The following is a 21979-nucleotide window of genomic DNA, read 5'->3' as shown; positions in this document are numbered from 1 at the left end:
AAAAAGATGCAGTCCCAATGTTAACAGAATGCGTTTGAGAAAATCCACAATCCAAACTTGTTTTTGTCCACTGAACTGCACCATGAAGCAAACTACTTGAGCAAACTGTTAAACATTATTAGTAAATTTGTGTTGATAATGAGTACATTCACATTTCTGACTTTGCTGGTGTTTTCCTCTTTCATTTGTCATTCAGACTTTAAAAAGAAGGTCAAGTGAAATTGAATATTGTAAAATGAGCACCAGAGTTTACAGCTACAAACTGTAAAAAAAAAAAGAGACAAGAAATAAAACGCATCTGGAGTCAGTGTGGAGAACAGGAAAGAGACATACATGTGAATTTATTATGTTTGCCCAATTTTATGTCGCAAAGTTTTTATTACTTATAAACCTACCTCATAAATCTGGAGCTTCAACACAACCTTTCACCTCCCAGACATTTCAACATACCCTGCATGACCTTTCCCTTTTCCTCTGCTCTGCTACTCCAAATTTTCAATTTCCCCGGGGAAGAACAATTTTTATCCCTGCGCTCCCTCACTCCACCTTTTCTTTTTGTGTCTCCTCATCTGCTGGCGTTGCTCTTATTGCTCCTGGCTGAAGCCACTTGTTTTCCACTCTTCTCTGTTTAAGTCTTCCTCTGGCATTCATTGCCTTGTCTGATTTAAAAACATGATTTTAAATAGCTGTCTCTCTCCAATTGGGTTCTGTTGGTGTATTTATTGGCAGAGATGTCTGCATGTTTTGCCTGCCTCCGCGTCTTTCTTTGTGATCATGTCCTCTATTGCCTGCTTTTTTTTCCTTCTTCACCACCATATTTCATCTGGTTTTCTATGCTTGCACTCATGCACACTTCTGCTACTTTGTTGTAGCCAGGGAGTTTTGTGCTGGTGTTAAGTTTCATACAGTAGGAAATATTTTTGAACCATGCAGGAAATGTCTGAAGCACTGGGATCTTTCTCCTGCCTTGTCCACCCGCAAAAATCCTGCACGCACTTCAGAAAAGTCCCAATCATGACTGAAAAAAATTATACTAAAGTTAAAATCTGTCTCAACATTTTATTTTTCATGACTTCCTTGAGAATTTGACATTTTCTCAATCAGCATTCCAATGCTTGAGAGGCGGCGAGGCTGCAGACAGGTCTGGCTCCATAGAGGAAGGGGTCTGTGAAGGGGAAGAGCATCACCAGAAACAGCAGGACTCCAGTCAGATAGCAGATCAGCACGGCTGAACGCTGAGGGCGGCTCAGAGCGGAACCAATGTCAGGGAGACCCTGGCTGTTGCAGAATGAATGGCACAAAACTGGACCCACAATATGACCTTCGGAAGAACAGACCGCAAGATGTGAAACTACCGTATGTACACGAGATGGCGCTTTTAGAGGATGAATGTGTATTTTTGCCTCTCACCAGTTCTCAGGAAAATAAAAGCAGCAAAGACACCAAACACAGTTGTGTACAAAAACTGAATCCCTGTAAAGGAAAACTACAATGAATAATCAACAAACTGTAAAAGTATTCATACTCTTTGACTGTTGTCACAAAAACATTGTTTAAAATGTTATGGCAGACCCACACACAGTCATGCTTATTGCAAAGTGAAAGTAAAATTCAGCTTTTTCTTTTAGTAAAAAACTGGATGGTAGTGTTTGCATTCGATTTCAACCCCATCTCTCCAATGTCCTTACTGCAATCTTTTAAGCCTTGTCACAAAAAGCTATTTTTGGTGGAAAACTAACATTGCACCACCCACACTGTAAAACATAGTGGTGGCAGTATGATGCTGTGGGGATATTTTTTTCAGCAGAGACAGGAAAACTGCATAAGCTGATTTGAAGTTGGATAATCCAAACAATCCAAGAGTGATAAAGCGTTGCTCTGTCACAACAATCCAAAACATAAAGCCAGGGTAACAGTGGTGTGGTTAAGACTAAATCATTTTCATGTGTTAGAATAGCTCAGTTAAAGTCCACATCTAAGTCCAATCAGGAATTCTAGGTAGAATTTAAAAATGTAAGTTTGCAGATGGTATTCAACCAGTTTTAAAGAGTTTGAGTTGTTTTACTGAAACAAAAGAAAAGCAAAGTAGTCTAGGTGTGAGAGGTACCGTAGATTTGGAAAGTATATAGAATATGTAATGTAAAGGATATGAACACACCACACTTTTGAGATTTTCATGTGTAGAAGAAAAATAAATCAAAACTGTAAATCATTTTCCTTCCTCTTTAAAAATAGTAGCCGAGTTGCTTTGTGCAAGTGTGACACAAAATTCCACCAAAATACATCAACGTTTGTTTCATTATCTCTGTTACCTCTCATTTATGCAACTGTCGGTATTGTGCAATAACATAGTTTATTAGACTGTAATTTATAAATGTTTTCTTAGGTGTAATACTACTTTATTTTTCATATACAGTGCATAGATAGCATTTAGTGTCTTCATAATTTTAGATTGATTTTCACTGGGATTTGATTTATTGTTATATGTACAGTATGATCAAACACACATCAATCGCCTCCCACATGTAGTTTATTTGAGAATAAGCTGACCTGCCCCCAGAAAGATGGCTCTCACATTGTCCTTTCCCAGCTGAAGCTGCTCTATGATGTGGTGAAGATGGGCTAGAACGACAGTAAAATTGAAATAAAGTTTGCAAACATTGTAACAGGAACAGCAAAACTCCTGCAGGTCAACTGGTGCATTTTGTCGTGCTTTAGTAGAGTATGATGTCATTGTGGCGCCGAAGTTTCCTGTCATACCAACACCAAATAACAGAGGCGCAATGAAGATAACAGCTGTGGCTCCAGTGCAAGGCACCAACATAGGCAGCATGGCCCCTCTGAACACCAGCTCCTCCGTCACTGGCGCCACCACCTGGTTCCTGAGCCACGCTGCGTCTTGGACGCACATCCTCCAACTCTGCACATCTGGGAAAATACATTAGTCAGGAGATTGTGATCACCTTTAATGCAAAGGCGGCACATATGTCAAACTTTTTGCATCAGATTTCTCTAACAGAACCTTATAAATACCCAGAGCAGAGTGAAGTTCCCCAGAGAACCCGTCAGGATTGTCCAAAGCAGACTGAACCAGGGGCCCCAGATAAAAAAACTATTAAACAGAGTGAATATAGATGTTTATAACATGCACAGGCAATAAATAACAACAAGATCAAAAGTATGAAGGGAAAAAATGGCACACATTTTAGTATGTAGTTTGAAGGGAGCACTGAAGGGAGCTCAAATAAAAATATAAAGTTACAGTCACCTGTTAAAGAGTTAAATTAAATAAAACATCTAAAATGTCTAATCTGCCTCAATAAAGCATAAAGTAAATCTAAAAAAACAAACCCTTCGAAATCTGTGTGAGCAGATGCTGGAAAACACGTTCAAAATGACTTTTTAAACACTTTTGACAACTTGAAGGCAATAAATAAATAAATAAAAATTCCATTCCTCTTATTTGATTGTGTGTGGTAAAGAGTTCAGTTCAGTTTCAGTTTAAGAAGTAATTTCATTTTGTTTCAGTTTTAGAATTTAAGTCAGAAAGAATAAAATAATTACAAAAACATTTGTTACAAAACTTTTTCCTTTAAAGTGTTCATGTTATACCTTATTGGCTTACCGTAATCAATAGCAAAGGCAGAACAGATGCAGGAATGAAACCTTTCAAACGAACTCCCATCAGCTCCCACAAGGACTCTTCAACCTGGAGACCCAGGATGCACTTTATTTATTAAACAAAGTTATTTCAACAGAAGATCTCATCACCTGAGTATTGTGGGTAGTGATGATTAGTAGCTGGAAAGCAAAGCACGTAGGAATCACAATGAAAATCAATTGTAGAGCTTTCAAACCCCAAAATATCAAAAGGTAGAGGAAAGTCTACTCACTGTGATATCAGCCCAGTGCATCCATAGCTTCACAAACGCAGGAGACACTGCAGACACCAGAGCTACACTCACAGAGCGACGCTTTATCACTCTTGGATGGTCCCTTTAAGACACACACTTTCATTAACAGGCTACTTGAACAACACTGACTGCAAAGCTGATAATGAGTTGCATACCTTGGTAAGGTACTCCAGCAGACATATAAGCTACCCACATAGAGAAAAGCCAGCAGAAGGCAACTCATTACACTCACCCAACAGATTGTGTACTGGTCCAGCCTAATACAGCTATGTCCTAGCTCTTGCATGACAAAACAGGAGATCTGCAAACTGTAGAGCTTCAAGTGGTTCCACAGGAGAGGGATGAATAAAGTAGCACAGGGTCAACATGCTCGAATGGATAAGCTTGATCCTTTATGTCAGATTAGATTAGTAGATCCTAGTGCAGAGAAGCTGATTAACTAAAGCGCAACAGAAAGACATAGATAAAAAAATAATCGCACCGTATCATGTAATCTTTCATAAAGTAGTAGTTTCTATATCGAAAAAGAAACTGTTCCCTGACCGGGAATCGAACCCGGGCCGCGGCGGTGAGAGCGCCGAATCCTAACCACTAGACCACCAGGGAAGTTGCTCAAACTGAGACCTCTCTCATACAAATCCAAAACACTCCCATATGCGTGTCAGTTTAAAGTTAGTATGTGGACATACTTCGTAGTAAACCTGCTCCTCTAGTAATAGCTCGGACATGAAGTGTAAAAAGCTCCAAAAACTAAATAACCAGTCCAGCACTCATAAGCCTCTCAACAACCCGCCCAGGCCTCAGTGGTAGTGGTAACGGTAGCCTGTTCTTACAGTTTCTTCACTGTCACTAAACTTATTGTCCTAAATATACACAATGCTTTACTAAATATTTACAAAGACCTTCAATGTATTATCATACCAGTCAAGGGAAATGTCGCCGTCTGATGTATTGTGGTGGTTTTACGGGATATTTATGGAAAATAATAGACTACAGAGCGAAAAGGAGGTAGAAAACGGACGGTAGTTTCCAGGCCAAAACGGGAGACTTGACAGGTATTACTTTTGTATTTTCTGCAGTAAAGCAAAGCAACGCATGACTGACATGACGCCGGCTCCAATGAGGAAGTAATAAACAGTGTTATTATGTCTGAGGTAGTGGAACTCAATGCATTACCCTGAGTCATTTTCCCCTAATCAGCCAACTATGAGGCAAAGAAGACGGGCAAGAAAATCCTCCAAAGATTTGTGGGACACATCGGAGAAATCAACGTTAAAGCCCAACTTTTATAGAAGGAGCAATTTTCAAATTCTGACAGATTTTAAAGTCGATTCATTCCTGAATAATGGAACATTTTCTAAAACACTAATATCTTTTTGTAAGTAAATAATTCCATTGCATGCCTTTAATGCTTCATATTTCCCTAAATGAGATGGTTTGCACAAAGTTGAACATATAGTAATGTGAACTTCCTATAGGCCAATTTTATTAATATTCTCCATTTCTACAATTTGTGCTTTGTTTACATTGATTTAGTTTGTAATACATTTACGTCTGAAGTATTGTGCTGTCCCCCACAAAAAAAGACTTCACACATCTCTAGCCATTTTTCTTAAATTTTATTTTATTTGTCATTCATGAATAAAACAGTCATAAATATCGAAATCAACATTTGAATGATAGGTACCATTTTAACTGCACACATCAAAAACCATGCAAGCATTCATCAAACTATGCAGAAATACCAAAACTTAACTTACGCCGGTCAAGAAGATTGGAACATCCAAAGAAGCTGCAGACGACTTATATCACCAGGGCCCGACATTAAAAGATACGTTTTAAGATGTGTTACCACTTTGAGCGTCAATAACCATTCTGCACTGAAAACCTTGTGGAATTGAGTCCAGCTCAAATAATCACAAAATATACTAATTCTGAAATGCTTTGACATGCTTACATTTTTATTTTTTAATTTTTGAAACTATCAGAAAAGATAAAAGTGTCACCTGCAACAGAACATATTTCTTTGTATACTCAAATCCTGAGCAGATAAATTCTCGTAAAGGCTGGTGCATTTTGGCCTACAAATCGAAAAGTTTCTATTAAGGCACAGGAGACACACAACATAAAAATAAGCAGAGGACCAGCTGGTGTGTGAATACTGAGCAATGTCCAAAAAATGTACACAACACATGGAAAACACCAGAAGTGCAATAAATGTATGAGAAAATGACACACGTCTTAAATAAATAAAAAAAAAAAAACTAATTAAAGAAACCAACATAATACTACTAAAACACACACCTTACATTCAGACAACAATTTCCAGCTTCAGACTTAGAGAACATTTCTAGGAGGGAAAAGGCAGATGAAATCCTACAGATATCTTTGAAGTTTCGTTTTTTTCTTAACATTCAAGGAAAACACTTTTTGAGACTTTGGGATTCAATGACAACTGCAGTTTGTGCTTGTCCTTTTCACTGTAACACACATTTGTTGTCCTTATTGCTGAATTTCCTCCTCCTCATCTCCAAACCTCGCTCCAGCCGCTCGTCCTCCTCCTGAGCACTGCAAACAGAAAAACATCAGTTCAGGACAAACAATTTCTCAATAATCAGGGATAAAACCATAGAGAGGACTGAGCTACAAAAAAGGAATAGCTCTCTGGGTAACAATGTGTAAAAGGCCTCCAAGTAAATTGATTATTTAATAAATAAGTATTTAAAGAAAAAAAAAACTTTTCAAAGTTCATTTTTAGAGAACTACAGAAAGCAGAACAGTCTTAGGATCAGTCTCCAAAAAAGCCAATTCCTTTTGTAAACTTATTTAATTAAACTGCGGTCAATAATTGTGTAGAACGCTGCATGTTTGTTTGACTTTTTCTGGCCGTACTGAAAGCATCCACTCACCGTTTCTCTTTGTCGTCAATGTCTCTGATGATCTCATCCCGCTGGTTAACCAGTGACACCAGCTCCTGGAGGAGCAGCTGCTCCCTCTGCTGCTGAGTGGCTGTCTTCTGCCAGTCTGTGAAACATACAGCAAAATGCCAAATGCTACTTCTTTATTAATGTTTTAGATATTTGTAACACAAGTTTAAGTCTGACAATTACTTTTACATGCTCTTTGATTTAATATGCCAAAGAAGTTTCTCTTTCTGCAAGTTAAAAACTGAAATATGAACCATCTCCCACAGCATTTCTGACAATAATAACTTAAAGAACCATTTTCTTACATTTTTAATTTAAAACATTTATTCAGTTGCCCTGCAGATCATAGTTAGTAGGTAGAAAGTCACACAAACTTTAGTAAATGCAGTGTTGGTGACTACAGGAGTTATGAGACACTTTTAAAGCAGAGATTGAAAACATTGTGGATTACGTTTCACCAATAATTTCACAAGACATTAGTTTAGAATGTTCACCAATCAAAATTTAGTCAAAATTACAAATATAAGTTATGAATAACGTATTCTAAATGTGTACACGTGTATTTAATCTTCTGTTTACCCTGAACTCTGTTTTCAGTGACTAAGACACAAATCCACAGATATAATAAAACTTAAACCAAGCACTGACCTTCTATAGCCATCATAACTCGTAGTTCTCTGGTGAGAAGCTCGAATCTCCTCTCCAGATCCTGCTCCTCTTGTCTGCAGAGCAGTCAGAAATTAGAGAAATCTAATAAAATCACTGTTTATGATATAAAACATGTATTTTCAGTTTGCTTACAATAGCTCCAGGTTATCCTGTCGGCGTATCAGAGCGTTCTTCTTGTTGACCAAAGTGAACCATTCCTGGATCAGTCTCTCCTCTTCATCACGATCACTCCCTGCAAACAGAAGAGAACAATTTGTATATTCATGTAAGAGTTCTGGAAAATAAAATCTTTCCCTGCATTGTGAAAAACCGAACATTGAACACTCCCACCTCTTTTAGACAGATAAAAGAAAATAAAATAAACCAACCTGTTTCCATGAGGCTTCGCAATCGTCTCTCCACGACTGCTGCTCTGCTGTCGATGTGTTTCTGCTCTGTCTCCAGTGCCGCCAGTTCGCTCAAGACGTACTGACTGGTGTCCTGCAGGTGCTGACCACAAGTCCCATCACACACATACATATTTGTATGCATGTACACAACATGCAAACACACACAAATACAAATAAACATAAAAATGAAAATGGCCCGGCAGCCATGAGGAGAGGAGAAGAAGGGGAAGAAAAGAAAAGTGAAGACAAGAAAAAGGAAAGTCACAGATTAGAGGAAAGTCAGTCACTGGAGAAAACAAACTGAATTTAATCTGCAGTGGAGAGATTTATTGTGATTGTATATATAGGGCTGTAACACAAAACTGACCATAGTTTCTTCTTGTTTAGGAGGCTGGATGTCAACTGCACTCTGCAGCTCTGCAAACACAGAAACACAGAAGGCAGATTAAAGCTTGAGCAGCAAAGAAAAAAATAATCCAGTCAAAAGTGGAAAAAAAATATCCCACTATATTTTATCCCACAGTATTTTAGGTGCTAGCAAGACTCAGTCCAGATAATACCTACCTGAGTTATTAGCATTTTCAGTAAGAGATGAAGCATCTTCATCCTGCAAATGCAAAATATAATACACTAATAGACATCACATATTGTTTGAAGAGTTTTCATTTGATGACAAGAAGTGTAACCTGTTCAGATTTGGCAGCTTTGGTAACCGATCTTGGGGGTGGGACTGGGATTCTTGTTTCTTCCACTTTAAAAAGATTATGAAAGCAATAAGATGTCTGATTCCTCGTCAAGACCAGGCATTCATACTTTTTAGTCCTTTCCATAAACTTTGACAAAGTTTTTGAGATTCCAAGTTACACATGTTTAGATTTCAGTTTCGAAAGATATAAGAAGTTAACTAATAAATCTTATGCAATAGGAAACACACAAAGAGGCTTCTTTCCAAATTACTCAGTAAAAATTAAAGGAGCTGATAAAAACAGAAAGAAAACAAGGCAGCAGCCATCCCTGTTTTGATGTTAGGAGGCTTAAACAAGCAAAAAAGAATAAGCAAAAGCTTGACAAAATGAGAAATTTACCTTTAATAGTCCTTTTGATTCTGGGTGGTGGCACCACCAAGGCACTGCTTCCTCCTTCCTCTAGACTCACACCTTCGTTCAGCCTGGCCATGCAGAAGGCGGCGGCATCAACGTTGGTGGGAGCGGGACCAGAAGGAGCGAGCCCATAACTGGACTGACTGCTGTTGTGCTCGATCTGCAGTACGCTCAGCTCCTGGTTGGTGAAATGTGAGCGGATTTGGCTGAGGTACGTCATAACGATGAGCCGGTCCGGGACGGACAGCAGAACCATGTCGGACGGTTCCAGCAGACGAGAGATCCCCAGCGCCTCAAAGCAGTCGAATGCCTGAGATTAAATAATGGATAAAATGCGCAGCGTAACTGTCATTAACAATAATCAAAATAAAAAAGCTCTGCACATATTGTAAAATTTTGTCTTGAACTTTATACATTTTGTCATGTTATGAACTAATGTGCATTTTATTGCACATTCATCTTATAGACGTAAAAATCAGTCAGATGTATTTTTCTTCAGTTCAATTTCAATCATAGCTTTAAATTTCCTTTGCTTTAGAGCAGATTCAAAAACTAACACACTAAGTGCAGTGGTTGCACAGAGGACCCAACAATCCACGCCATTCTCACCTTCTTATTATTTAACTTGATGTCATGAGGAACCAAGCATTCAAAATCTCTGATGGGGAAAAAGCAGAAGCACAATAACATTTATTTAAGACAGATGAAAGCCATTTAAACCATGAACTGTGCATTCAAAGAAGATATTTAGCAAGAGTGATAGTGTAGAAATGCTTTACATTTGGTCTGGATGAAAGTGGTGCAGTATGGCACAGAAGGCCAGGCCGTTTCTCCAGGACGTGCTGAAGTTTGTGACCTTTACACCCTCGTAGTTGTTGGTGATGCTCTGACACCACTGGAGCAATGACTGACTAGAGTTCACAAGGTCCTGGAGGAAAAGCAGAATAAAAACAATTCAGTTTTAGTTATGGGATTATAAAATCTCCTTTGAGTGTCTCTTTATGATCCAGTTACCTCAGTGTCATCCTTGCCATTGACCTCCTCTGTGACCACTTCAAATGGATCAGTGGTCCTGAGTTCGGGGGTTTCTTCCTCTGGTAATGTCGGAAGCCGAGAATTCTTGATCTCACACTGAAGTGAGGAAACGATGGTATGTGTACTGGAGGTGTCTTTGGAATGAAATGATTGTTTCACCGGTCCACCATCGGGTACATCTGTTGTTTTGTGCTTTGACCTAGAAGGCAACAAGGCAGAAGACAGATGATGAATAGATGGGACAGAGAGCTGAACCCCCCCAACAAAACAGGAGAATCCATCCACTGTAAGGAGATACAAGAGATACAAGCAAAAGACATGCAGTCGTGCAATAAAGAAAAAACTGAACAAGCTGATGAAGACAAATGAAGAATGGTGGGAGTCTTAGACAACGTGAGGTAAAATTCTGAATTTTTTTTTGACTTGGCATTACAGTTGCCTAAAGCCAGATATACACTATGAAATAAATAAACAAATACATGAAAATGTGAAAAAAATGTTTTTTAAGTACACTGCATAAAGAAAATGTTTTCAGTCAAAAAAGTTACCAATCTGCACAAAAAAATAAAGCATAAAAACAGGAATATACCAAGTTATTTTCACAAGTCAAAAGACAAAAAAAAAATCTACTATTTTCTTTCCTTAATTTTAGGACAGTAAAACAATTAATCTGTGGTACTGACATGACTACAGTTAAAGTGAATTGTTGCAATGTACTACAGATAGATACACTGGAAGACAACAAAAGTCTCTCTAATCATCAACTCCATATAATAGAGATGATTTCAGAGAGCAGCGCAGGGTTACAGACTTACGCTTCTTCCTCTACAAGTGGCTCTTCCGTGTCATTTAGTCTTATTTCCTTCAGATCATTGGAGCAGGAAATGATCGAGAGCTGACTGTGAGCAGTGATGTCAGTGGGGGGGTTTGAAGGGACTATTTTCTCCACAACATCGCTGTCAATGTCACCAGGAGTGGGAATGAGTCTTTTCATGGCTCGAGGCCCACTGACCGGAGATGTGTCGCCTGACATCTGTCGAATCTTAGCCAATAAAAGTCTTTCCTCCTCTTGGAGCTGCTGCTCTTTGGAGAGATTGTTGGCTGACCTGGGTATCTTCTGGTCATCTTCAGACTTCAATTCAGGACTCACATGTAAATTCAGAGGCATTTTTGTCTCATTCACCTTACTGATGCTTATGCCACTGGGCGGTTTAGATACCACCAAAAGTTGAACAAATTCTGTTACATTTACATCAGAATCAGTTTTAGTAAGTACTCCATCACTCCTTTCTTTCACGGATTGTTGGTCTGAAATTTGTTCTGTTGTTTCCTTCATGTGAGACATAAAATGTTGGCCAGGAGGCTGACTGTGAGGTTTATTTTGTTGTTTTACATCAAAGCTAATTCTAGAAGCTTGTTCAGTGGAGGGGGCTGATGCAGGCTTCAGGGCCACAGCGGGAGGCGGGTGGCCTGGGCTAAAGATAAAAAAGGGAGAATTCAAAGCTAAATTTACCGCCTGTGCCAGGTATGACTAACATAGCAAGCATTAATAGCATGCTTCGCCATATCCAAACAGCAGAAGAGATGTCACTTTGATGCTCCCAAGTGAAAAAGCACAAAACTTAAGAATCTTTCAAATAGCTTTTGCTATTTAACCCAGAAGTTGTTATTTTAAAATGATCTTCAATGCTCCCAGAACATTAGTGGACCAACGACATCCTTACAAAAATACCAGCGTTTTGCTAATCTGCAGCATCATTGACTAAAACCATGCTAATCCACCTATTTAGCAATGCAAGGCTTAAACAATAAATGCACCTCACAACATTTAAACCGACCATCAATAACAAAAATATTTAATTAATATTATATCAGCCTGTTTTATTAGCCTGTTTTGATGATGGAATCTAGCATCCTAACTTCTGGACAACAATGTAGTGGTAATGCTGTGAAATTCATATATTCTACATGATGCTGTGGTGGATAAACATCCCGCAACACTGGATTGTGCTGCAGACTATTATCATTAGCATGTAGCCTAATGGACAGGGATTGCTAACCATTCAGTCTGCTTTGGAGATGTGTGCTGATCTCTTCCAAACCCTACGATATCCTCTATACAAGAGAAGCACAAATTTTGTTTTATAATGGATGTATATGAGATGATAATAAATTATTTATCAAGATTACATCTTTAGTACGCACATAGACACCATTCTGTCATAAGAAAAACTAACAGAGAACACCCAAATCCTCAGTATCCAAAGAACACAAGTTAGTAAATGTTCTAGATGGACTGTGTTACGAGAAAACATCCACAAATGCTTCAGACAGACTTCTCTCTGAACAACAGCAGGCAACAAGGAGATCTTTATGACAATAGCCAAGTTACTCACCCATTTCTGTTAGTATGTCTCCCTCCCTCACCCCTCACTCACCCTGCTTCTCCTTCCATATACAGCTCAGCCAGCCAGATGGAGCCCAGATCTTCCTGTCCCCTTTCATACTCTACTTCCTCCTCCTCCTCTTCTCGCAGCCACACTGGGATGGCATTGTGTTTAGGTTTGGATGCACCCTGCTTGACTGCTCTCAGACCGGAACTGTGCTGTGCCTTTACATCAGTGCTCACAGAGTCTTTGGTTTTCACCCTATATGTACTTGCAGAAACAGGGATGACTTTGCTGGCTGGTTTGTGGTCAGATTTGTGCTTCTCATTGCTTCCTTGTAGTCTCTCGTCATATGCAATATCATCCAGCTCTGCCTCCTTCAGAGGCGGCCAAGTGTTTGACGAATTTTTGTTTCCTTTTTCTTGGTTCTGAACAAATAAAATACCAGCAGGAGTTTTCACCTCTCTATTCTCCCATCCCTTCATGAGTTTTTCCATCTCTGCATTTTCTTCCTTATGTATTTCCTCATTTGTCTCATCAGCAAGTTTCCCCTGTTGCCTGAAAAAAATGGTCTCCTTGTCTTCCTTCCCTTTTTCAATTCTAATTCTTTCATTTTCCAACTTTTTTCTGTTTTTCTTCTCTGCCTCTTCCCTTATCCGTTCCCTTTCTAACTTTTCTCTCTCCAGTATTTGATTTTGTATCTTCTCCATCTCTTCTCTCCTTATTCTTTCAATTTCTTTCCTCTCTGCCTCTTCTGTCCTTAGTCTCTCCCTCTTCTTTTTCTCCACCCTTTCTCTCTCTAGTCTTTCTCTTTCTTTCTTCTCCACCTCTTCTCTCTCTAGTCTTTCCTTTTCTTTCTTCTCCACCTCTTCTCTTTCTAGTCTTTCTCTTTCTTGCTCTTCTCTTTGCAGTCTTTCCTTTTCTATCTTCTCCATCTCTTCTCTTCTTTTTCTTTCCCTTTCTTTTCTCTCTGCCTCTTTTCTCCTTTGTCTTTCCCTTTCTTTTCTATCTGCCCTTTCTCTCTCTAGTTTTTCCATTTCTTTCTTCTCTACTTCTTCTTTCCTTAATCTTTCGATTTCTGTCTTCTCTGCCTCTTCTCTCTTTAGCCTTTCTTTGTCCTCCATCTCTAATCTTTTTAGTCTCTCCTTTTCCTTCTTCTCTTCTTCACGTCTCTTTAATCTTTCCTTTTCACTCCTGTCTGTCTCTTCTCTCTTAAGTCTTTCTTTTTCTTGCCTTTCAGCTTCTTCCTCCTCTTCTTTCTCCCTTTCAGCCTTTCTACGGTTTTCCATTTCCTCTCTCTCTCGTCTCTCCATCTCCAGTTCTCTCTGTTTCTCTTGTTCGCTGGCTGCCAGTCGCAGACTTGCCACCAGGCCCAGTCCGTGCGTCATGTTTACTGCTCCCTGATCTGATTCAGCCTTGGGAACCTCGTCTTCAACCATCATCTGACTTTCTGCTGAGTCAGAGAAAGCCGCAGGAGGTAAAATGTCCACACCAGCAGAGCTTGGTGGCTCGTTATCTGGCTCTGCGGTGCACCGGACTGCTGCATCTTCTTTTTGAAAACATGACTGTTCTTCTGTGTTTGTAAGTGGCTGTGGTTTTTCTGCTGAAGGCTCCTGACTGGCACCATTTGATGCAGATGTGTGCAGCATGGAGGCCATTGTCTCATAGCTAAGAATCAAAATATGACAGACAGGAAAACTATGAGACACAGCTCACCCTGAAATGACCCAGCAACATGACCGCAGCTGAACTTGACCACAGAGAACCAGCCAAACATCATGCTTGATTAGTTTCCTTAGTAGACTTTGTTTTGGTGTGCTTCCAAAAAATGTTGCTCAAAGAGCCCAAAGGAAACATGGGTTTATTTTTAATAGAGAGAACTGCTCTTTTGGTACAGCCAGGAACAATCAAAATACTTTCCAAATGCTGTTAAAAGCTTCAATTCAAGAGGAAAATAACTAAATATGAAAGTTCTTTGCAACTAGATGTCATTTAAGTGCCGTTTTCTGAGCAGAATAAGTGAATTTAACAACAAAACCAATGAAAATCCATCACTAGCACCAATGAAGCGATGCACTGAGATTATCTCTTGTAGGTTTAGGGAAGCATATGGCATATTTCTGCATAAATATGACATTCAGTCACTATTGTTATTTCAGTCCGCAAAAACCAGCATTCAGCGGCACACCTCAACAGGTAATCTGACCGCAGCAGCAGGCAGACTCACCCTCGGTGCAACACCCCAAACATGGCTGACATGAAGCCAGCAGATGTCTCCTTCTGCTCTTCTGCAATACACACATCATCCTCTGCACCTTTCTGGGTGCTAACACACACATAAAAACAAACATACACACTTATTTTACTTTGCAGATAAAATTTCTTCACTTATGAATACCATTCACACAGGTAGTATGGAAAGAAGAGCTTCAGTTACTTGCTGTTGTTAGGCGGCAGCACAGTGGAATGATGTTAGTAAGTGCAGGTTTGCATCTGAATGCTAGCAACCATCACTGACTCACCCCCCTACTACAACCTCTTCCTCCTCCTTCACTGCAGGACTTTCAGTACTTCCCGTCCCTCTTTGTGCTTCCGTCTCGGCTGTGGTCTCCTCCATAGCTGCCCACAGTTTGTTCTCTTCATGGCAAAACGACTCTTCATTGATCACAAGGCTCTCCTGATCAGCAACTTTAGGTGGTTCCTCATCAACTGCTCCTTCCAGTTGTGATTTGTCTGGTGGCTGGATGTCATTCTCCTGCTGCAGCTGTCGTTTTGGTTTTGGGGGCGACAAATCTGTCCTTTCTCTGATTGGTTTTGGGGAAGGCTCAGAAGGGGCTACTGGTTGCACAAAAGGTCTCTCAGGCTCTGTAGTCTCCTCTGGAACTGGTTTTGGTGATTCTAAATGTGTCTCTGGAGCTTCTGCTGCTGTTGTTTGGTTCTGCTGTGTCATCAAAGTTTCCAACTTGGTAGATTCTCCAGAGGATGAACTGCAACACAAAGAGAGCTAGGTGAATACTGATTCATATTTCCTTTAAACTACAGTATTTATAAACCAAAGTTTCACACACTTAACAAACAAAAGAATGGCTGGGAGGATAAAGCAGAGAAGCAAGCACAAAGATATTCCCTTGTCAGTTCTTACCCTCTGCACAAAGGTTTTGCACCCTCCTCAGCAGAGATTTGTACAGTTGTATCTTTGCAACTTCCCCCTTCTAACACTTTCCATAGAGGAGTCTCTGCGTCAGACAGCCTCTGTGGAGGCAGTGCCAGCGTCAAGACCTCTAATGTCAATATTTTATTCAGCTCCTCTGGGGGGCCTGATTCAATATCACATGGTGAATGAAGTGAGGCGGTTTCTTTCTTTTCTGAGGTATCAGAGTTTGACAGGGAGCATTCCACTACAGAGGGTTGCTTCAGACTGGAGTAAGCAAGGAAAAGAAGGAAACCAAATAAGAAAATAGAGAACAAAAGAGAAACAGGCAGAAAAATGACAAAGATTACAGCAAACACACAGATATGTAAGACATTTGAAAACAGAACTTGATGCTTGGTAATAGGAGGCAGGATGACTGAATAAAGCTGTAAGGAGGAGTTGAAGAAATTGAAATGAACACAACGTTCTTTCATTGGGGAAAAATTTCATACTTGGTTACCAAATGTTGATCCCATTAACAAAGTTAAGATATTTTTTTTATTATTTACAATATACTTTTTTCCCCTTTATTCTCGATTCCAGGAACTTTTCTTTTCCACTGTGGTATAAATACAATGTGACACAGAGACTGTGAGATGTTATAGAAAACCAGGGCAAAATAGAATATTTTCTTAAACATCAGCAATACTATGTATCAAAGATGATGAATGATTCTTAAATATTTTACTTTTTTTTTTACTACTATTAACATTTTTTACTGGTGACGAGTTTCTTTTGTTCTGAAAATCTGTCTTTATGTTGCATTTATGGTTCAGGTGATTGGAAGAGAAAGAGACAAAGAAAACTTCATTCTTATGTTTAGTTAATTAAAGGAATCAGTCTTTCCAAACCCATACCACAGAGTTCATCAACAAAGAGTAAACACAACACCACATGTAAGAAATGTCATGAAAAAGGAATAAGTCAGCTCAGTAACAAAATAGGTGAGAGTTTTGAATTTCGAAGATAATTAATTTTACAAATAAAATCATTAGGTTTTATTGTAAGCACAGAAACAGAGCACACAAAGCAGGAAACACCAGTTGGTTGCAGCTCCACATCGTTATTGAAACTTACCGCTTTTCAAAAGCAGAGTTCGGTTCACTCAGTTTCTTTCTTTCTTCTGACTGAAGGGAAATTTTTTCAGGCAGCTGTTTGGCTGTAATGCCGTTTTTCACCAGTGGAGGGAACCGTTGAGTTTGTGTTTCACCTTTGACATCCGTTTGGGATTTATTGAAACCAAGTTTAGAGGTGGTTTTCATCTTCTCCTTGTCCTCATCTGACTTGTTTTCCTCCAGAATGCTGAGCGGAGGGCTTCTCGTCTTCTCCTCCTCTTTTTTCTTTCTCATCTCTATTTCCTCCTTCTGCTGAAAAAGCTTCTTTTGCTCTTCGTTCCTTTTCTTTTCCTTTTCTTCTTTCTCCTCTTTCATTTTCTTGTCTGCTTCCAGCCTCCTTTGCTCCTCTTGCAGCTTTCTCTGGTTCTCTTCTTCTCTCTTCTTTCTCTCTTCTGCCTCCTTCTGCATCTTTTCCTTCTCTCGCTGCTCTATCAGAAGCCTCTCTTTTTTCCTCTCTTCCTCTTCACTCCTTTTCTCCTCTTCCTTCTTCTTATTCCTCTCAATCCTCTCTCTCTCTTCTATGAAAAGTCTCTCTTTTTCTTCCTGTTCTTTTTTTCTTTTCTCCTCTGCTTCTTTGACCCTTCTCTCTTCCTCTCTGTTTTTTCTCTCTTCCATTTCTTTCATTCTTTTCTCCTCTTCCTCTCTTCTCTTGCTCTCATCATCCAACCTCTTTTTTTCTTCTGCCTTCTTTTTCTCATCTTCCTCCTCCTTCTTTTTCTTCTCTGCCTCTTTCAGTCTCTTCTCCTCTTTCTTTCTTTCCTCCTCCTCATATCTCCTTTTCTCTGCTTCTTGTTTCTTCCTCTCTTCATCCTCTCTTATTTTCTGTTGTTCCTTCTCTTTTGCCTCTTTCAAATGTCTTTCCTGCATCTTCCTCGTATTTTCCTCTTTCAAGAGTCTGATTTTCTCCTCCTCTTTCATCTTCTTCATGAATCTTTCTCTCTCTTGCCGTTTCTCCTCCTCCCTCTTCAGATTTTGTTTTTCAGCTTCTGACTCCAGAAGCTTCCTCTCCTGTTCTCTTTTCTTCTGTTCCTCTTCCTCCTTCATTTTCTCCTGTTTGTCTCTCTTCTCCTTCAGCAGTCTTGCCTCTTCAAGTTTCCTTTTCTCTCTCTCCCTCTTTGCATCCTCTTCCTCCTGCAGGAGCTTCCTCTTCTCCTCTTCCAAGAGCCTTTTCCGCTCTTCCTCATGCTTTTGTAGCTCCTCCTCTTTCTGCTTCCGGTGCATCTCTTTTTCTTCCTCCTCCTTCCTTCTCCTCTCCTCCTCTTTCTTTTGGATTTCTGACTGTTTCTCCTTCTTGGCTGCTCCCTCAAACTGTTCTGTCAGTGATGGCTTTTCATTTGTTTTACTTTCAAGACTGCAGAACAGATAAATAAAAAGGCTTAACTTTTTTTTTGTCAGCATCACCTCACATTCTGAAGTCCTGTGTTGATGTGCATTGCAAAAGTATTCACACTCTGGGACTTTTTCACATTTTGCAAAGCTACAAGCACAAACTTCAGTGTATTTTATAGGGATTTTATGTGATAGAGCAACACAAAACACTGGCAGGAAAATAGTTCATGAATTAATCATCTAATAGTTTTTATTAGATTATTTTTGTTTGTAAAAAAAAATATGAAAATCATGTATCCTTTTCATTCCACTTCTTAATCATGCACGTTTTTTGCTCGTTTTCCACATGCAACCCCAGTAAAACACAGTAAGGTTTGTTTTTATAATGCAATCAAATTAAAAAGCGGTGATGGCTTTTGCAAAGCACTCTGTTTATTTTTGTGACATTGATCTTGTCATTAAAATAAGAGAAACTCACCCTGCAGGACACCTTTTGATTGTGTCACGCCTAGAGTTGTCCTCTTCCAGAAACAAAGCCCCTGATTTCTGTTTCTGGTTAAGTGATTTGTTCTCATAGTCACGTTCAGGTGTTTTTCTGGACAGTTTATCACTTACAACACTCTCACTGATTTGGTTTTTCAATTCAGTTTTTTCCTCAACATCTGACTGCTTAGGTGTGATAAACGCAGCAACAACAGAGGTGGAGGACTGCTCAGAGGTGGAGCGCTCAGTGCAGGAAAAGGGCCAGGGAGGTGGCGGGGCTATGATCAGCTCTGAGCAGGGCTGAGCAGGACTGAGGACAGAGATATAAGCAATCAGACTCAACAGGTGATTAGATGAGACTCCAAAACCTTGAGCATGAGGATACGCTGCAGAGCTGTTGGTTATCTTAAATGCAGGGAGGAAAAGGGGATTCTTACAACAGGAAGTGAAGTGCAGCTGTTAGTAACCCGGAAGCTCCAAAACCAGAAGCACACAAAGCAAACTGAGGTATTGAGAAACTGCAGGCAGACATTTCTCAGAAGCCTTGATTTGTATCAGAAAGAGGAATCACTCAGGTTGGTTAGCTTGGGGCTGTTTGGATCTTTATGCGTGATGATAAAACTTGTCAAGAAGAATCCTGTCCTAACCTGTCACTACATGTTTGTCATGACGTCTTTAGTCAATACACAAAACAAAAAATGAATCAGACGAAAATGTTTTTCACTTTCTTCTGCTATTAAAATCTTTGTCAAAACAATGGCGCCACCAAAGGGTAATGGGGGCTTTTAAGGAACCCATTAAATCTATTCATTTTGCAGCCTTATGTTAAGAATATTTTATAAGAATATGAACGTGAAAAAGGGAAGGGCTTATTGAGTTACAACATTTATTTATTCATTTATTTGGCGCATGTCTTTTATTTTTGTACATTTTACTTAAAAAGAGACATAAATTTATGCGGTTTCTGAAGTAATTAACATTAACTGTTATGATTGTAATATTTATTTTGAATCTGATACATATATTTAAGGAAAAAAAAATATGCATCAGATATTCAAATGGATACTTATTTGAATATTACACCTTTTTGTCATTCTGCTTTTTATTGCGAACACAGTTGTAACAAGCTCATATTTGCTGCTTAATCAGCATGAGCTGTTATATCAAAGAGCCTCAAACCAGCTGAATAATATAGACACCTTCCTAATTATAATTTTAAAACAGAAAATCTTAATCAATTATGGAGCTTCTTTAGCCTCCACATGACTAACAACCAGAAATATTGCTAAACAGACACATTTTTCTTTCTTTTTATGTGAGGTAAAAGTAAAGTAGCTTTCTTTCAGTCAGCTGATACAGCACAAATAAGGGCAGAGGCAGCCCTTATGTAGTTTTTGGTTTTATTGTGCAAATATTATCAAAGGATTCCCTCTGACCACCCATTGAAATTTTCTGGAAGTGCACTTGGTCGTAAGACACATCTATGCAACCAGCACGTACTGTAACAAGTTTTCATTTGGAGTTACACAATAGAGTCAAAAAAGTGAGTTTGCACACTGTCCTATCAAAAACTGTAGAATAATATCAGCAGCTAACGAGAAAATGTTCAATTTATTAATAGGTTTTTTTAACATGAAGACTCAAAACAGGGAAAGTGACTGACACATGACAAATCCTTCACAATTTTCACATTTCAGAGTTTTAATTTATTTAAATAAAAAATCAAGTATAGATTTTTTTTTGTCATTTGATAAAAACCAATAAATAATGCATAATTGTTGTAAAACATTAAAGTCACACATTACACTTAAGAGCAGTGAAAATAACTCCAGCAGCACACATTGAGCCAAAGGTGATCTGAGCAGAACAAACCAAGCAGGGCATCACAGTCATGATGGGAAAACTGAGAGAATCCCATCGGATTTGTCCATCATGATGTTTAATCACTGTTAGTACATTAGTAGTCGGCATGCAACAAAAAAGTCACTTTACATGCAGGGAGTTTAATTTGAGTGTAATGCTCAATGACTACTTTCATTTCAGTTCCAAAAGATTAAAGAAATAAAATATATGTAACTGAAAATAACTGAATCTTAAAGATTTCCTTTCCACTCTGAAAGTATTGTCTTAGTTTTAAGTTTCATAAATGCAGTCTGTTCCCAACTCAATGATTAATCATGTTTACTGATTATCATTTAAATACTGACAGCCTCCACAACTGTTTAAGGAAAATCTGTTCTAGAAACGTTTCTAGAGTCACAAGACATGCATAGTTTTATTAACAACATCAGCCCATGAAAATTTCTATATTTTTCCAGAGATTCAGGAAGTTCTGTTAAACCATCATGTAGCATTGCAGAAAACACATTAAAAACCATTTAAGAGAATTTTAAAAAATGGTCTGAATGGATCGCGTTACTCTATCACAGACATGTTGGGTAAATTATTGTTTTCTGGTAATAGTTTTTGTATGATTGGACCACTAGTTGTATCTTCTTTTAGCCTGAATACAGCATCATATTCAATTTCTATCCACTTTCTTTTTAAGATCTGTTCACTGTTGACAGATTAATTTCCTCTGACCCGACAGTCTAAAAGAACCAAAGCAAGACTCTAAATTAAGCTTTGAACTCACCTGGTCTTTCCAGCTTTGCTCTCTGCGATAATCAGCTTTGGCTCTTCCAATGTTCTTCTGTTTGTGCCTGTCTGGTTACTGGTAGGAGACGTTTTGTCTTGGCTCATTGGGCTTACAGTTGTCTCTTTAGCTACCAGAGGGACAGAGAGTGATGAGCCTATAAAGACAGAAATCAAGGAAAAAATCATTAGAGTTAGACAAACAAGACTTGATGGATTTCAAATTATCCAAAGCCGATACAAATAAATAAATACATGAGACAGGTTTATTAAAAAGCTGGTGTACCTGTCTGGCTAGAGCTGATTTGAGCAGAAGGAGGTGAAGAATTAATAAAAGTGAGAGAGGAGGAGAAAAAAGTTGGGGAGGAAATAAGGGCAGCAGAAAGAGCTGGAGTCTCTGGGTCACAGAGAGCATCGAGATCTGGACTAGTCAGCAGAGGGACGGGGGAAATGTTTCCAATGGATGGAGCGGGATCTGATGTAGGCCAAAGCCCCTGAGTAACTGACAGAAACAAAGAGTAAAGACAGAAAACAGGAGGAAACAGAAAGAAAACTCATATGCAGAAGAACTAACAGAGGAGGATGTAGAAGGGGGTAGAAAACATGTTGGAAGTGAGGTAGACCACACACAATGGTTACCTGACTCTGAGCCAGAGGGCGGACATTTAGGCAGAGATGATGATGATGATGATGAAAGTGGAGAAGAATCAGCGGATATAGGAGAGGGAGAGGTGGGGCGTGCAAAGGATTTCACAACCTGGGGTCTGAAAACGTGGGAACGGCCTGGTGTGCAGGGGGGAAGAT

At 39.1% G+C, this 21979-nt stretch overlaps 2 protein-coding genes and 1 non-coding gene across 24 annotated transcripts in view; all 3 read right to left on the bottom strand.

Moving 5' to 3' along the window:
• Positions 1-310: 310 nt before the first annotated feature.
• Positions 311-4429, bottom strand: LOC116728999 (CAAX prenyl protease 2-like). 9 transcript variants are annotated; one of them, XM_032577377.1, is made up of 8 exons: positions 3894-4429; positions 3772-3801; positions 3626-3709; positions 3034-3112; positions 2761-2928; positions 2551-2622; positions 1411-1473; positions 311-1321 (listed from the first exon to the last, which is right to left on the bottom strand). In XM_032577377.1, the coding sequence occupies exons 1-8, from the start codon at positions 3912-3914 to the stop codon at positions 1101-1103; spliced, it is 738 nt and encodes a 245-aa protein (XP_032433268.1). In that variant the 5' UTR covers positions 3915-4429; the 3' UTR covers positions 311-1100. The 9 variants fall into 9 exon arrangements, with proteins under 9 accessions (XP_032433268.1, XP_032433262.1, XP_032433263.1 ...); XM_032577371.1 differs by having other exon boundaries at positions 2551-2928; positions 3894-3996; positions 4147-4429; XM_032577372.1 differs by having other exon boundaries at positions 2551-2928; positions 3034-3085.
• A 19-nt stretch (positions 4430-4448) lies between these two features.
• Positions 4449-4520, bottom strand: trnae-cuc (transfer RNA glutamic acid (anticodon CUC)). Its single transcript has one exon. It is a non-coding gene; the product is annotated as a tRNA-Glu (tRNA).
• Positions 4521-5516: 996 nt separating this feature from the next.
• LOC116728386 (EH domain-binding protein 1-like) overlaps positions 5517-21979 on the bottom strand; it is a 29620-nt gene continuing 13157 nt past the window's right edge. For 5 of the 14 annotated variants that reach the window (XM_032576460.1, XM_032576465.1, XM_032576466.1 and 2 more), the window contains 16 exons: positions 21177-21333; positions 14944-15408; positions 14649-14747; positions 10850-11509; positions 10014-10233; positions 9779-9927; positions 9609-9657; positions 8985-9309; positions 8586-8650; positions 8464-8506; positions 8267-8316; positions 7879-7999; positions 7643-7742; positions 7490-7563; positions 6824-6938; positions 5517-6482 (listed from right to left, as the gene is read on the bottom strand). In XM_032576460.1, coding sequence (XP_032432351.1) covers positions 6392-6482; positions 6824-6938; positions 7490-7563; positions 7643-7742; positions 7879-7999; positions 8267-8316; positions 8464-8506; positions 8586-8650; positions 8985-9309; positions 9609-9657; positions 9779-9927; positions 10014-10233; positions 10850-11509; positions 14649-14747; positions 14944-15408; positions 21177-21333 — 2783 coding nt within the window. In that variant the 3' untranslated portion in view covers positions 5517-6391. Of the gene's footprint in view, positions 6483-6823; positions 6939-7489; positions 7564-7642; positions 7743-7878; positions 8000-8266; positions 8317-8463; positions 8507-8585; positions 8651-8984; positions 9310-9608; positions 9658-9778; positions 9928-10013; positions 10234-10849; positions 11510-14648; positions 14748-14943; positions 15409-21176; positions 21334-21461; positions 21678-21814; positions 21959-21979 lie in introns of all 14 variants that reach the window. The other 9 variants (XM_032576455.1, XM_032576457.1, XM_032576461.1 and 6 more) reach the window with 6 other exon arrangements.

Source organism: Xiphophorus hellerii, chromosome 11 (assembly GCF_003331165.1).
Source record: "Xiphophorus hellerii strain 12219 chromosome 11, Xiphophorus_hellerii-4.1, whole genome shotgun sequence".
NCBI classification, from domain to species: domain Eukaryota; kingdom Metazoa; phylum Chordata; class Actinopteri; order Cyprinodontiformes; family Poeciliidae; genus Xiphophorus; species Xiphophorus hellerii.
The sequence above is the reverse complement of the archived record's forward strand: the minus strand, read 5'-3'. Positions and strand labels throughout refer to the sequence as shown.